General features: G+C 52.1%; 7 protein-coding genes across 7 annotated transcripts; 4 read left to right on the forward strand and 3 right to left on the reverse strand.

The window, feature by feature from the left end:
• Nucleotides 1-2,386: 2,386 nt before the first annotated feature.
• On the forward strand, nucleotides 2,387-5,019 carry WHR41_06956 (uncharacterized protein). Its single transcript, XM_069375561.1, has 3 exons — nucleotides 2,387-3,327; nucleotides 3,381-3,670; nucleotides 3,720-5,019. The coding sequence occupies exons 1-3, from the start codon at nucleotides 2,449-2,451 to the stop codon at nucleotides 4,306-4,308; spliced, it is 1,758 nt and encodes a 585-aa protein (XP_069227728.1). The 5' UTR covers nucleotides 2,387-2,448; the 3' UTR covers nucleotides 4,309-5,019.
• On the reverse strand, nucleotides 4,250-5,012 carry WHR41_06957 (uncharacterized protein). The gene is made up of 2 exons (XM_069375562.1): nucleotides 4,878-5,012; nucleotides 4,250-4,820 (listed from the first exon to the last, which is right to left on the reverse strand). Exons 1-2 carry the CDS (start codon nucleotides 4,901-4,903, stop codon nucleotides 4,454-4,456), a joined length of 393 nt encoding a protein of 130 aa, XP_069227729.1. The 5' UTR covers nucleotides 4,904-5,012; the 3' UTR covers nucleotides 4,250-4,453.
• Nucleotides 5,020-5,233: 214 nt separating the features above from the next.
• WHR41_06958 (uncharacterized protein) lies at nucleotides 5,234-6,696 on the forward strand (the record flags this gene model as incomplete). The annotated part of the gene is made up of 4 exons (XM_069375563.1): nucleotides 5,234-5,395; nucleotides 5,461-5,759; nucleotides 5,815-6,073; nucleotides 6,123-6,696. Exons 1-4 carry the CDS (start codon nucleotides 5,271-5,273, stop codon nucleotides 6,694-6,696), a joined length of 1,257 nt encoding a protein of 418 aa, XP_069227654.1. The 5' UTR covers nucleotides 5,234-5,270.
• Nucleotides 6,697-6,812: 116 nt separating this feature from the next.
• WHR41_06959 (uncharacterized protein) lies at nucleotides 6,813-7,028 on the reverse strand (the record flags this gene model as incomplete). The annotated part of the gene is made up of 1 exon (XM_069375564.1): nucleotides 6,813-7,028. The coding sequence occupies one exon, from the start codon at nucleotides 7,026-7,028 to the stop codon at nucleotides 6,813-6,815; it is 216 nt and encodes a 71-aa protein (XP_069227727.1).
• A 945-nt stretch (nucleotides 7,029-7,973) lies between these two features.
• WHR41_06960 (mitochondrial 54S ribosomal protein uL24m) lies at nucleotides 7,974-9,017 on the forward strand (the record flags this gene model as incomplete). Its single annotated transcript, XM_069375565.1, has 1 exon — nucleotides 7,974-9,017. The coding sequence occupies one exon, from the start codon at nucleotides 7,974-7,976 to the stop codon at nucleotides 9,015-9,017; it is 1,044 nt and encodes a 347-aa protein (XP_069227697.1).
• Nucleotides 8,996-10,339, reverse strand: WHR41_06961 (uncharacterized protein). The gene is made up of 3 exons (XM_069375566.1): nucleotides 10,190-10,339; nucleotides 9,827-10,135; nucleotides 8,996-9,765 (listed from the first exon to the last, which is right to left on the reverse strand). Exons 1-3 carry the CDS (start codon nucleotides 10,238-10,240, stop codon nucleotides 9,586-9,588), a joined length of 540 nt encoding a protein of 179 aa, XP_069227696.1. The 5' UTR covers nucleotides 10,241-10,339; the 3' UTR covers nucleotides 8,996-9,585.
• A 159-nt stretch (nucleotides 10,340-10,498) lies between these two features.
• G17A4.170 (NADH-ubiquinone oxidoreductase 19.3 kDa subunit, mitochondrial) lies at nucleotides 10,499-11,589 on the forward strand. The gene is made up of 3 exons (XM_069375567.1): nucleotides 10,499-10,635; nucleotides 10,692-10,908; nucleotides 10,968-11,589. Exons 1-3 carry the CDS (start codon nucleotides 10,593-10,595, stop codon nucleotides 11,416-11,418), a joined length of 711 nt encoding a protein of 236 aa, XP_069227653.1. The 5' UTR covers nucleotides 10,499-10,592; the 3' UTR covers nucleotides 11,419-11,589.
• Nucleotides 11,590-11,688: the final 99 nt, after the last annotated feature.

An 11,688-nucleotide genomic window follows, 5' to 3' on the forward strand; every position in this document is an offset into this window, starting at 1 on the left:
CGCTTGATTGCTTGATTGGCTGCGCAACTTTTGATTGATTGACTGCTTGATCAAGCGCTTGATCAAGCATCAAGCAGTGCTTGGTTGTGCAGAAGTCTGTGCGTATAGCAGATATCATTCGGTATTGCATTCGATATTTTTTGCGCTCAAGTCTTAAGTGCCGCTCATCTAGGTGTGTGCAGACGCTCTGCGCTTTCTTATTGGATTTGATAGATCAAAGCGGTCAAGGACATGCGGTAACCGCCGTACGGTACACAGAGGGAGAAAAGAACTTCGAAAAGCGAGGTTACAGTAGAAGAAAGGTGAGGAGCACTGACAGAAGCGGCGGAGATGTGTGGACATTTTAGCATAGTACGTTCACAAAAGCTATGCGGAATAGCCCGATCGATCGCTCTGATAGTGTTCTGGGAGCAGAGAAAGCGAAACTAGGGTCGAATTGTCTGGAGAGTCGAATCCTTCCGGTACTACCTAGGATATGTGGATGGATTCGCCTCTTATTCTGTAGTTTGACCTTATGTGTATGTAGCTCACTACCGTTTGCATCTGCTAGCTTACATAGCGTTCTGAAGTGGTGTTCCAAAACTGACCCTTGTCTTTTTCTATGAGGGGGTCAATGTAATGCTTGTTGCCACCCCAGCCCGCACGAAGCATGACAATATCGATGGGGTATAGCTGAATTTGTGTTACAAGGGGCAAAGCTGACTGTGCCCCTTTATAGTGGTGGAAAATGCGCTCCAAGCGAGACCCAGGCCCAGCCTGGCCCGAATACAAGAAAGCAAAAATCTGAGATACCAAACTGGCTTACGACGATATCTAGATCCAGCCGGATCCGAGGATGGCATTCAGGCCGCTAAACCAGGCATCTGCCATTTTCTTGTACCCGGAATCATTGGCGTATAGGAAGTCGGCCAAGTCGTTGTTTCAAGTCAAGAACACTGCTCATATCGACAACTTCAAGCTTTTCCCCTAATTGGTAACGGCTGACAACGATATCTGTCCAAGGAGTTAGAACGCTAATACCCAACGCCGCTATAGGCTCACACTCATCGTTATTTGAGGCTTGGCTCTTGGGAGAAAAACATCCATGCTTCCCGGCCTTGCCGCCGGCAGACAGCGAGTGCTAGATAGCAGCGGGCACGTCTAGGTATCCCTTATGCCTCTTCCTAGGTCCAGCTACTGCCCGGCCTTCGTCATGATCCCCATTAGCGAAGGCAAGGCGCAGACGACTGAGATCGTGTCGTATATCCATGCCTCGACTGTCGAGGCGGATGCGGACGTCATATCGCTTTGTTTCTACATAGCATTCATCTTGGGGTGAGTCACCTGGTACGATATTCAATAGCTCAGATTCGAGCACTAGGTCGTGGAAGATTGGGATCGCCAGGTAGAAAGCAACGGTAGATTGGTAGCGTTCTGCGGACTGTGGTCCCGAGCAGGTTCGCGTTCTGCGTATGGTCTATCAAAACAAATTTGCTGTCTGTGCACATTTGGAGTTTGTATACAAAATGCGCTGCGATCCCGGTACGAATAGAGCCCAGCATTGTGAACTCCCATCCTGTGAGCGTCATGTCATCCAATATGTATATCAAATTGGCGGGTGCGGGACTTCGTGTTGCAGCACACGCTGTCTCTGCTTCAAACAACGCCATCGGCTCTGCGGGCACGTACGCCATCCATACGCCTAGCTTCAGCCTCGAACTCGATGTCGCGAACCAAGTAGCTGATCGTCTCGTCGCCAATCCCGGACCGAATGCGGGCGGCTCCTCCTTCAACTTTTTGCTACCGAAATCGGGCAGAACAGACGACGGTTACTATGTTAGAGACCCGACCACAATCAATCAAGGCATCCTGCAATCTTGCTGAGGGGTCTGCTAGGCTTTGGGGGATATTCAAATCCTATGCGCCCGGTATATACTAACCTGTGGACTGATTTATCTTCACATTTTGCTTGTCAGCCAGTAAATGTCACTCCAGTATACGGAGATATTTTAACCAGCGCTAATCTGACTTCATCGCTTGGGGAAAATCTTCTCATCACTGTGAACCGCACTTGGAGTAGAGACCGGGACTCGATCGTCATGATAGCCCGAGTGCTAACCGCTAATGCCACCCTACCGACTCCATCTTTCGAGTTATATGACTAGGTACTTAGTAATTAGTATACTTAGCGATACTAAGATTATTAATTAAACTAATTACTCTGACTATACTTATATATCGATAGTTACTTGAGAATTTCATAAATTCTATAATTTGCTTCTTCTTCTACCATCTGATCCTTTTTACACATAGCTTACTATTGAGTAGCAAGAACTAGACTGACGTCATACCCGCAGTAGTACTTAGTACCTCGATGCTTACGGGGTATTACGTACACGCTAACTTGTGGAACGAGAATAGATTCGCAATCACAAATTTTCTTCGGCGACATGTAGGCCCCCAGCACCGATGTCGAGCCTACCGCAGCCATCAGCAACTTCCACTGGGCGGAAGAACAGGCTGTCAATAGCCTGTCAAACCTGCCGCTACAAGCACTTCCGATGCGACGGGCAGAAACCCGTCTGTTCACGGTGCTCAATCAACGGCAAACAATGCGTGTACCCTCCTTCACGAAGAGGTAATCTGCGTAATAGAGCTTCACCAAACCCGGCGATACCGAGAGATCCGTTGAGCGACCTTGCGGGAACCAAGATACGTGAGAGCGTTCTGACCGACTATGATGCACCAGCCTTCCCGCCAGGTCAAACTCTCAATCTTGAATCAAGTACCTCGGAGCTCGAAGGCGGCTTAAGGCTCGATCTGTTAGATCTATACTATGAGTTTTTCCATGCAGCTCATCCTTGTGCTCTTCCGCGACGGTTCCTCATGCACCATCTGTTTGAAAACGAGCTTCAGCTTTTGGTGAAGGTGATTCACCACCTCGGGTCTTTGTTCGCTCCAATGGGCCGGCCAGAACGAATACAAGACCTGATTGAGTCTGCTCTGAGTGACTTCAGGTGTGGAACAAGAGTGCCGAACAGCTTCGATGTCCAGGCGGTGCTTCTCTACTCTATCGCTGTTTACTGGAGGAACGAGCCAAATGCCGGCACCGCCTTACTGGAAGAGACCATTCGCATGGCGACAGGGCTGGGAATGCACCGCAGAGAATTTTCAGAGCAAAACGGCCGAGGAATTGCAGTTCTAGAGGAAAGCTGGCGTCGAACGTGGTGGCAAATCTTCATTGCCGATGCCCATATCGCTGGTAGTGCACATACATTTTCCTTCCGCACGAGTGGTGTGGACATGACCGTGGACCTCCCGTGTGAAGAGCATGAGTATGAAGCTGGCGTATGATTGGCCTTGCATTTCATTATCCACGTAGCTATTGACCTATTCGACAGACGATTCCTGCACCCAAAAGCCTACAGGAGTATGATACGCGAGAGTTCTCGTCAAACGAAGAAATACAGTTCTCATCACATGCAGAGCTTGTAGGCTTGACGAGAGGCTTGTATCTGGCTCTATCTTGTGACGGCGAGTCCGTATCCGAGGAAGAATGGTCTACATGCGCCAACGTCGACATCAGCATGAGGGGATGGTATTCATTGCTGCCCCCTTCGAAGCAATGCATACTCCGCCCCGATGGCTCACATGATGAGATAATGTTCAAAGCACAATTCATAATGCACACGTAAGAAGCTCCTTCTGCAGCTCCGTACTCATCTTACTGACCTGGGCAGGTGCACCGTGGAATTCCATCGGCGTCTCTCCTCGCTCAAAGCCAGCCCGATCGAGTCCATCTCCAGGTGTGCGCCCTTAGCTCCGACTGAATCATCTCAGTACTGCAGTCGCACCGGAATTAACGTGCATACCGTCAAATGTATACAAGCCATCCGAAATATCGACGAACTTCTGATCCTGCCAACTAAACTGACCACCCACTCACCCTTCTTGATCTGCATGATCGCCAACGTCACCATCGCAGACTTATCTGCGTGTCGGCTGGTCTTGCAAGGCAAGGAGCTGGCGCAACATCGCGAAAGAATCCGCTTGACCCTGGGTACTCTGAAATCCCTCAGCCAGTATTGGATGCTGGGAAAGCGAACGTACGAAGAAATCGGCATTATCGCACGCGACTCGCTTCTCTCGGTCAACAAAAGCCCTCCATCTGCGACAAGCGATACCCATTTACCTCAAGCTGGCACCATTCCAGTACAGACTTCTGCCGACACCTCGCAGATGGCAGCCACAAATTTTGACGCATATCTGAACGAGGAACTGCCATTGGAATACTTCGATGTTCTGCAAGAGCCACTTTGTACGATTTGAGTAATACCCTGTTGCATGGAACTGGAACAGGGGACGAAAAGTCATGTCGGGAAAGTCGCAGCTCAATCATTCTCATCAAAACGATATTTTCCACAAGCCTTCATCCGACCATGTCAACCTTTTCCGCTATCAACCATATTCCCGTTCAGCGATACTCCTCATCAATTTGAAGCAACGCAGCCATGCCGTTCTTTTCATAATCCTCAGAATCCAGAACCATGGTTGCCAGCAGCGTTGCGGGTTCTGTTGCACTGGCATTGTTGCTGATGCGGTGATGGCAGCCAGGGGCCTCGAACCAAGTCCCGCCCTCTTGAATGACTTTCATGGGGTCGTCATTCATCTTGTTGAGCAAAGAGCCCTTGAAAACGTAGGCGGAGACTGCGGCACCGCCGTGCCGGTGCGGAGGAGTCATGGCGTCTGGGGGGAAGTCGACGCGCAAACCGACAATTATCTTTCCCGGACAGTTGCTAAGTTTGTAAGAGTAGACGATGCTGATGTCCGGCATTGGGCGGCTAGGAACAGTTGGTGACTCGCTGTGCTGAGCTCAGGTCTTCAGATTTGCCACATACCTTGGGTCATACTTTGGTTCTTCCATTGTTTCTAGTGCGATCAACGTTCGACCTGAGTCTGGGGAGGATTAGTGATTGGTAGATCGCGAGAATATTTCAGAAGAGTGCTTTCACTAAATGTACGATGATTATTTTGGTAAAAGTCACGGTCAACATGACCACCATTGTTTAAGTTATAGCTCCGGGTAGCGCCCGCTGTACAGTACACAGCGCGGGTAGCTAATAGCCTATTCGGACCGCGAAGCCTACAGGTTTCGGCCGAAGCAGCCTTCATCCGTCGGCGCCGAGACAAGCTATGATCCACGTAAATTCTGAGTCGGCTATCAAGTAGCCTATGAAACCCTCGCTGGCCTCTCACACGTCGGAACGGAGTTGAAGGCGCACACGTCTACCATGACGAAGCCAGAGCTCTACCCTCTGCGAGGGTCTTTGCGGGTGACCACAATAGGCGAAGGGCGTCATGTTAAAATCTTGCCGTCATCATGTCATTCACGGAGACTCATATGTGATGTCGACAGGTCAGTACAAGATAGCAGCTACTCGCAGCCGCCTCATTGCCAACCGGAGTGTGCATCACCTACAGCGTGTCATTTGCAAGCTCAAAGATGGCGCCAAAGAAGACACAATCTGCGCTCATCGTGCAGGCCAAGGACAAGGCTCAATTGCGACACGATCTTGCCATACCCTCCCCAAACCCCAATCAAATCCTCATCCGCACTCGTGCTGTAGCCCTGAACCCATCGGATTGGATGGCACTGGAGCTCTTCTCACGAGCCGGAGCCGGAATGGGCTTCGATTTCGCCGGCACTGTCGTTGAACTAGGATCTGGCACTCATCAACTTTGGGCGATTGGCGAACGCGTTGCGGGAATGGTACATGGATGTACGTGACACCCTTTTCAGAAAAGGCTGACGAAGAAGGCTAAGAGCCCTTTCAGATCATTCAGCCGACTACGTCCAAGGTGCATTCCGAGAATACATTCTCACGGACGCCGATCTCGTGATGCGTATACCCGCGCACATCTCCTTCGCCGAGGCATCCGCGATTGGCATGGGGATCAGTACGGCTGGCCAGGCTTTGTACCAGTCGCTGATGCTCTCACTACCAGAGGTTGAACCGAAGCCGGTCGACGAGACTATCTTGATATATGGCGGAAGCACTTCGACGGGAAGTCTTGCAATTCAGCTTGCCAAGCTGTATGTGGACTTCACGCTACGTGATGAGCGTTATTGCTGACACAGCCAGATCGGGCTACCGCGTCATCACGACCTGCTCTGCACGAAATAAGGAGTGGCTCCGCTCGTTGCAAGCAGACGAAGTCATTGACTACACTGACGAGGACGCAGTCATGTCAGTCCTCGATTCCATCGGCGCAGCAGGGTTGACAAGCATACTTGACTGCATAGCCAACCCCGACACAGCAGCTTTCTGTTACCAATGCTTGACGCCATCAGAGCGACCGACACCCACATCAGAACCCACATTTACTTATGCATCACTGATGCCAGTCGGAAGCTTGCCGCCAAAGCCGGAGTCACTGCCTGCAGACTCTGTCATCATACACAGAATGAACATGGTATACACGAGCTTCGGACGACGGTTCAACCTCCTTGATAGAACATGGGAGCCTTCTCCTATGGATCGCGAGTTCATGGTTCGATTTTATCGAAGGGTAGAGAATCTTTTGTCCCATGGGAAACTTCGCTCAATGCCTTTCACGACAATGCAGGGTGGTCTGGCGGGCATATCACGAGGCATCGCTGAAGTTCGGGATGGTAGAGTGCGTGGCAAGAAGCTTGTTTATGTGGTCACAGAATGACTTGAAGTAGAAGTGGGTGCAAATTCTCTGCCTAATGAAGCATGAATCTACAACCCAAAGCGATGGGAATGCCTTCGCTCTCGCACCGCTGGGACACTGTTCTTGTACACGTTCGATCAGTCCGTGCTCCGCATGCCAGCAATCACAAAGGCCGGCTTGCTGTCAAGGATTGGCTGCTTAGCAGACAAGCCCTCCTTTCGCAGTGTCCCAAAGCTCGAAGGGTACTCGTTCTCCTCCGCAACTCCGATCGCCTTGAACTTGTCGGTAGCATCATCTGCTGTGAATAGATCCCATTCTTCTTCGTTCATGACAGTCTCATCCTCGAGGCCCATGCCCTTATATGGCTCGACACCAATAATGAGTTCAAGGAGAATCGGGTCGTTTACGTTAAGAACGAGCCGTGCTGTCTCGTGGTTGACGTCTACGAGTACAACAGCAGGAATCTAGCTGTTGCGTGCACCATGTACTCGCTGATGAGCATACCTGCCCTTGAATGGCTAATCAGTATGAAGGGATTCGTGATTGGTGCTTTTTGAAGTAGTATCTCATACTCCTTCCCAATGTTCTATGCTGTCGGCGGGCTCTGCGGACGATCAGAGTTGCGATGACCTAAGCAATCGTAGATGTATGCTAGAAGGTTTTGCGGTAACCACGCAGTGCAGACGCCTAGGACACGCAGATTTGGCGACCCCCCAGACGAAGAAAACGACTGGTGTCGAGAAGTCCTTGGCAGTTCTTCATGAGTGTAGAGTGCGAGGTTGTGAGTGCCAATGTCGACCAACTCCGGTGCCACCATGCTGTCAAGTGAACGGTGAGGATGTTTCCAAGTAGTGAAAGTGGCATTACATTTAACGAAACAGTCAAGGATTACGATGACCATGTCAGGGCATGACAAGTCCTACCAGCGTCCCTCTTCTGCGATATACGCAATACATAGCTTACCGCGCTATCGAACTTTCAGTGTTACAACGTGGTTGTATGCCAGCGTATGGCTAGGCTATACGTGGTCATCTAGTAGAACTGGCAGGTCAAAGCCTCTGCATCGTGGCGAGCGGGATGCTGTTGGATGGCTGCGATTCGAAAGTGTAGAACATGCGCGCGCATCTCTTGCCGACTGACAAATTTCCTGTCCCGACGCAGAATTCTGACAACGCCCTCCCTCCTACGTTCGGCTTCGAGATCCGTGAACTTCAAGAAATCCACGCAGCACCAAGTCGACTCCTGCGGTCGCGCTCACTACCATTCATTCGGCGCCGCCGGCCAATTAAACCTCCGCCATGCAGAAAGTTCTACAGCGCAGCCAGACGGCGAAACGCCAGGCGGACCGACGCCTCAAGAAATTGATCGAGCATCACGAAAAGGGCGAGAGCTGGTCGCGAGCACAGGAAGCCCAGCGCATCCGGAAATTTAACCATTCACTGATCAAAGATGCCCGCGCCGTGCGGCAGGAGAACTGGGCAAGGGGAGCATTGGCGCCGAGGAGAGATGTTGGTGAGATGGCTGAGAGATACGGTGCGGTGCCGATTTTCAACATGGCGCTTCCCGAGAGACCTGAGACGCACAAACTTAAGTGGCACAGCATTGTGGAGGGCGACAGGGTAGTGGTTGTGAAGGGAAGAGACAAGGGGAAGATTGGAGCTGTGGAGGAGTTTTCCGAGGAGAGGCAGGCAGTCAAGATCAAGGACATCAATATGGGCGACGTGCATGTCCCAGATTGGGCGCAGCAAGAAGGCGCAGAGCCGCAACCCGTCATGTCGCTCAGCTTGCACGTCCCGATCGAAGACGTGCGCCTGGTATACCCGCTACCAGACGAGCAGACCGGCGTCGTGAGGGACGTTGTGATTGACCGCCTGGAGCGAGTGGACGAGCAGTGGGACGACGTCAAGCGTGAGTGGGACCAGGGCGAGCGTGCGATCGTTGGAACCAACACTATCATCCCTTGGCCTGAGAGCTTTGAACCAGACGAGCCCGATCACGAGGCCGATACGCTGCGGATCAGCGTCGAGGAGGCGACATTCCGCCCCCACCTGATGAGTCCACCGATGCCGACATCAGTCATCGACGAGCTGCGAAACAAATTCTCCAGGTTCCGTACAAGGCACGACTGGGAATACGTCCAGAAGAAGGAGGCTGAGGACGCAAGGGACGAGAAGCGGAAGGGCCTTATCTCTACCGTGCGCACGCCTTTACAGGAGTTGGCGGACATGCGGGCGAAGCAAAAGGCCGCAGAGGAGAAGCGTTTGACTGATGAACAGATGGCGAAAATTGGAGAGGTTATCGCGAAGGAGAGGGCTAAAGCTGTCCAGGGACTGCGCCAATGAAGGCGGGCAACACTTGTGCTCAATGTCTTGTGCAGGAATCTGAACGCCCTGCATTGTACCATACACAGATGTAAAACTATCCACCAGCGTCTCGAATCTCAGGCGTTTGCCGCTGCTGCTTTGCGAGGCGAAAAGTGCCCCCGTCTCCAGTTTCACACGGAATACTAGCGCTGCCTTTGGGCAATTTGCAAAACAAGTTGTAAGCGTTCCAGCAGTCATATAATGCAGTTGCACTTGTTGCTTGCGTCCTGGTCTACCCTTCATTCTACTTTCCTCGTGCATAATGTCTGTTCGTGAAGGGTTATGATCCAGTTGCCATCACAACTCTTGTCCGCCCGGTCTGATTTGGCGGATCCCTGACATGACCACAGGTTCTAGCGTATTGCTGGCTAGGCCAAGTCAAACCAGCAGCAGACCGGAACGCAATCTCGAATGTCTCTGTTCTCGCGTGTCCCGTACGGAACTAGACGTTGTGGAATTGTTACCTTAGACAATCATGCTGGCCAGCAGCCCTCGGTTGGGTAGGTTTAGCTCATAGTAGGCTTGTTCTTCTCATTGGATGATTCTCTCAAAGAGAGATGATACCCGGATACCACGCATTCCCGATCCGCTCGACTTCTTTGGTGAACCTGGGACTGTTGATTTGAAGTGACGCGGCTCCCTTTGCTCGGCGCGGGTCGTGATCATCAGGGGTGTAGAAAGGGTTGCGTAGTAGGTGTATGTAAGCTGTTTGCAGTGCTTGAAAAGCCTGTGAGAAAGTACGTGTCAGCGATATATACACGACCCCCAGTGACGAGAGCAACACGGACAGGTGTTAGATCTCTATCCTTCAACCCCAAAACGGCCGCTTTCCCTGGTCCGGTAGTACTCGCAGGCCGCCCTTCCATGTCGACTACTATCACAAGCTTGACACCGGTGTTGGTAACCCAGCCATACATGGCGGTTCTCTCGTCGAGTGCGTGCAGGAGTCCGAAATCGTGCCCGACCGTTTTTGCAGGCATACGGGCCTCGAAGATATCCAAGCATGAATTGAGCATGAAGGAGTATTCAAGCTTATTTCGCTCTGATTCATATCCTGGCCCGGACGCAGCAAACAACGAGATGTGAAGGGGATTATTCTGCCACGGATGTGAGTATCAGACCGCGGAAGGGACATTTGGGACTGTAAGTACACTTCGCCCAATCACGCCTATGCAGGCGATTGATGGTGTTCGGCTGTCCATCTCTGGTGATCCAGCAATGGAACTCTGAATTGGCCCTGTCGCTTAAGCAAGGGTTACAATTTTTACAGGGCGGTTCTCGAAAGTTTGGTGGCCAACATCGAATGTAGGTACCGAAGGCCACAGGCCATCTGCAACCCTGAGAGCGGCTGGCTCCAGGCTCGCCGACGGCCGACGCGGGCAGAACGTGAGCCGTGGTGGGCTCAACCAATGAGCGCACGCTGATTCTCGACGCTGATGCTTTGGATTCTCGCCACGGCCGACTTCGATCATAGACACAGACACGCCGCCCTGTCGTCGCCTCAACACTCTCCACTCCACCATCCACCACACCTCCAACCTCACAATCGCGGCCATGTTCTCCACGACAAGGCAGGCGACCGCCATGGCTCTCCGCGGTATGTTGCGCCCACGCGCCCAACCAACAGCGACCAGGAGACTGACATCCACACAGCGAGACCGACCGCCGCCCTCCAGCCTTTCCGCATCGCCAACGCTGCCTTCATTTCCTCCTCCAGCACAAAGCCCGCCGCGCCCGTCACCCAGAGGCCCGGTCTGGTGTCCGGCGCGCCCGGCACTCCGCCTCCCATGAAGGCCGTCACCGGAAAGCCTCACCAAGAGGTGCCATTGCCTAGCCAGGAGGGAAAGCAGGGTGTCATGCAATATGCGCTGTATGTTTGGGGACACTGGGAAACTTGGAGGAGTATTCTTTAGCTGACAATGTGTTCAGCACCACGCTTGACCAAGTCGCAAACTGGGCGCGCCAGGGCTCTCTCTGGCCCATGACCTTCGGTCTCGCCTGCTGCGCTATTGAAATGATGCACCTTTCCACCCCCCGCTACGATCAGGATCGCATGGGTATCATTTTCCGTGCCTCCCCTCGCCAGTCCGATGTCATGATCGTCGCCGGCACTCTCACCAACAAGATGGCTCCCGCTTTGCGCCAGGTCTACGATCAGATGCCCGACCCCAGATGGGTCATCTCTATGGGAAGCTGCGCAAACGGTGGCGGCTACTACCACTACAGCTACAGTGTTACTCGAGGATGCGATCGCATCGTGCCTGTCGACATCTACGTTCCTGGCTGCCCGCCCACCGCTGAGGCGCTCATGTTTGGCATTTTCCAGCTGCAGAAGAAGATGAGGCACACCAAGATCACCCGTATGTGGTACAGGAAGTAAAATAGGGAGTCTGGGGAGAGAAATAGATACGAGAGGATGGGACGAAGGAAAACCCATGTCCTTGCATTTAGGCGTTTTCGGCAGGACTTTCGCGACTGCAAAGTGTACTCTGTTCTTTTGTTGTACATACTGAATTCGACGATGATACCAAAAACTACGACTTCGCTTTCACTTGACGTTGCAATTGATTCGGTAGTGCTGGGTTTGGATCATAAACCATGATGCGAAGGCGCAATGGCATTCATCAGTCCGGCAAATATTTGAATCAAA

This window comes from Cladosporium halotolerans, assembly GCF_011745625.1.
Source record: "Cladosporium halotolerans strain TM138-S3 chromosome Unknown Sca25, whole genome shotgun sequence".
In the NCBI taxonomy this organism is placed as follows: domain Eukaryota; kingdom Fungi; phylum Ascomycota; class Dothideomycetes; order Cladosporiales; family Cladosporiaceae; genus Cladosporium; species Cladosporium halotolerans.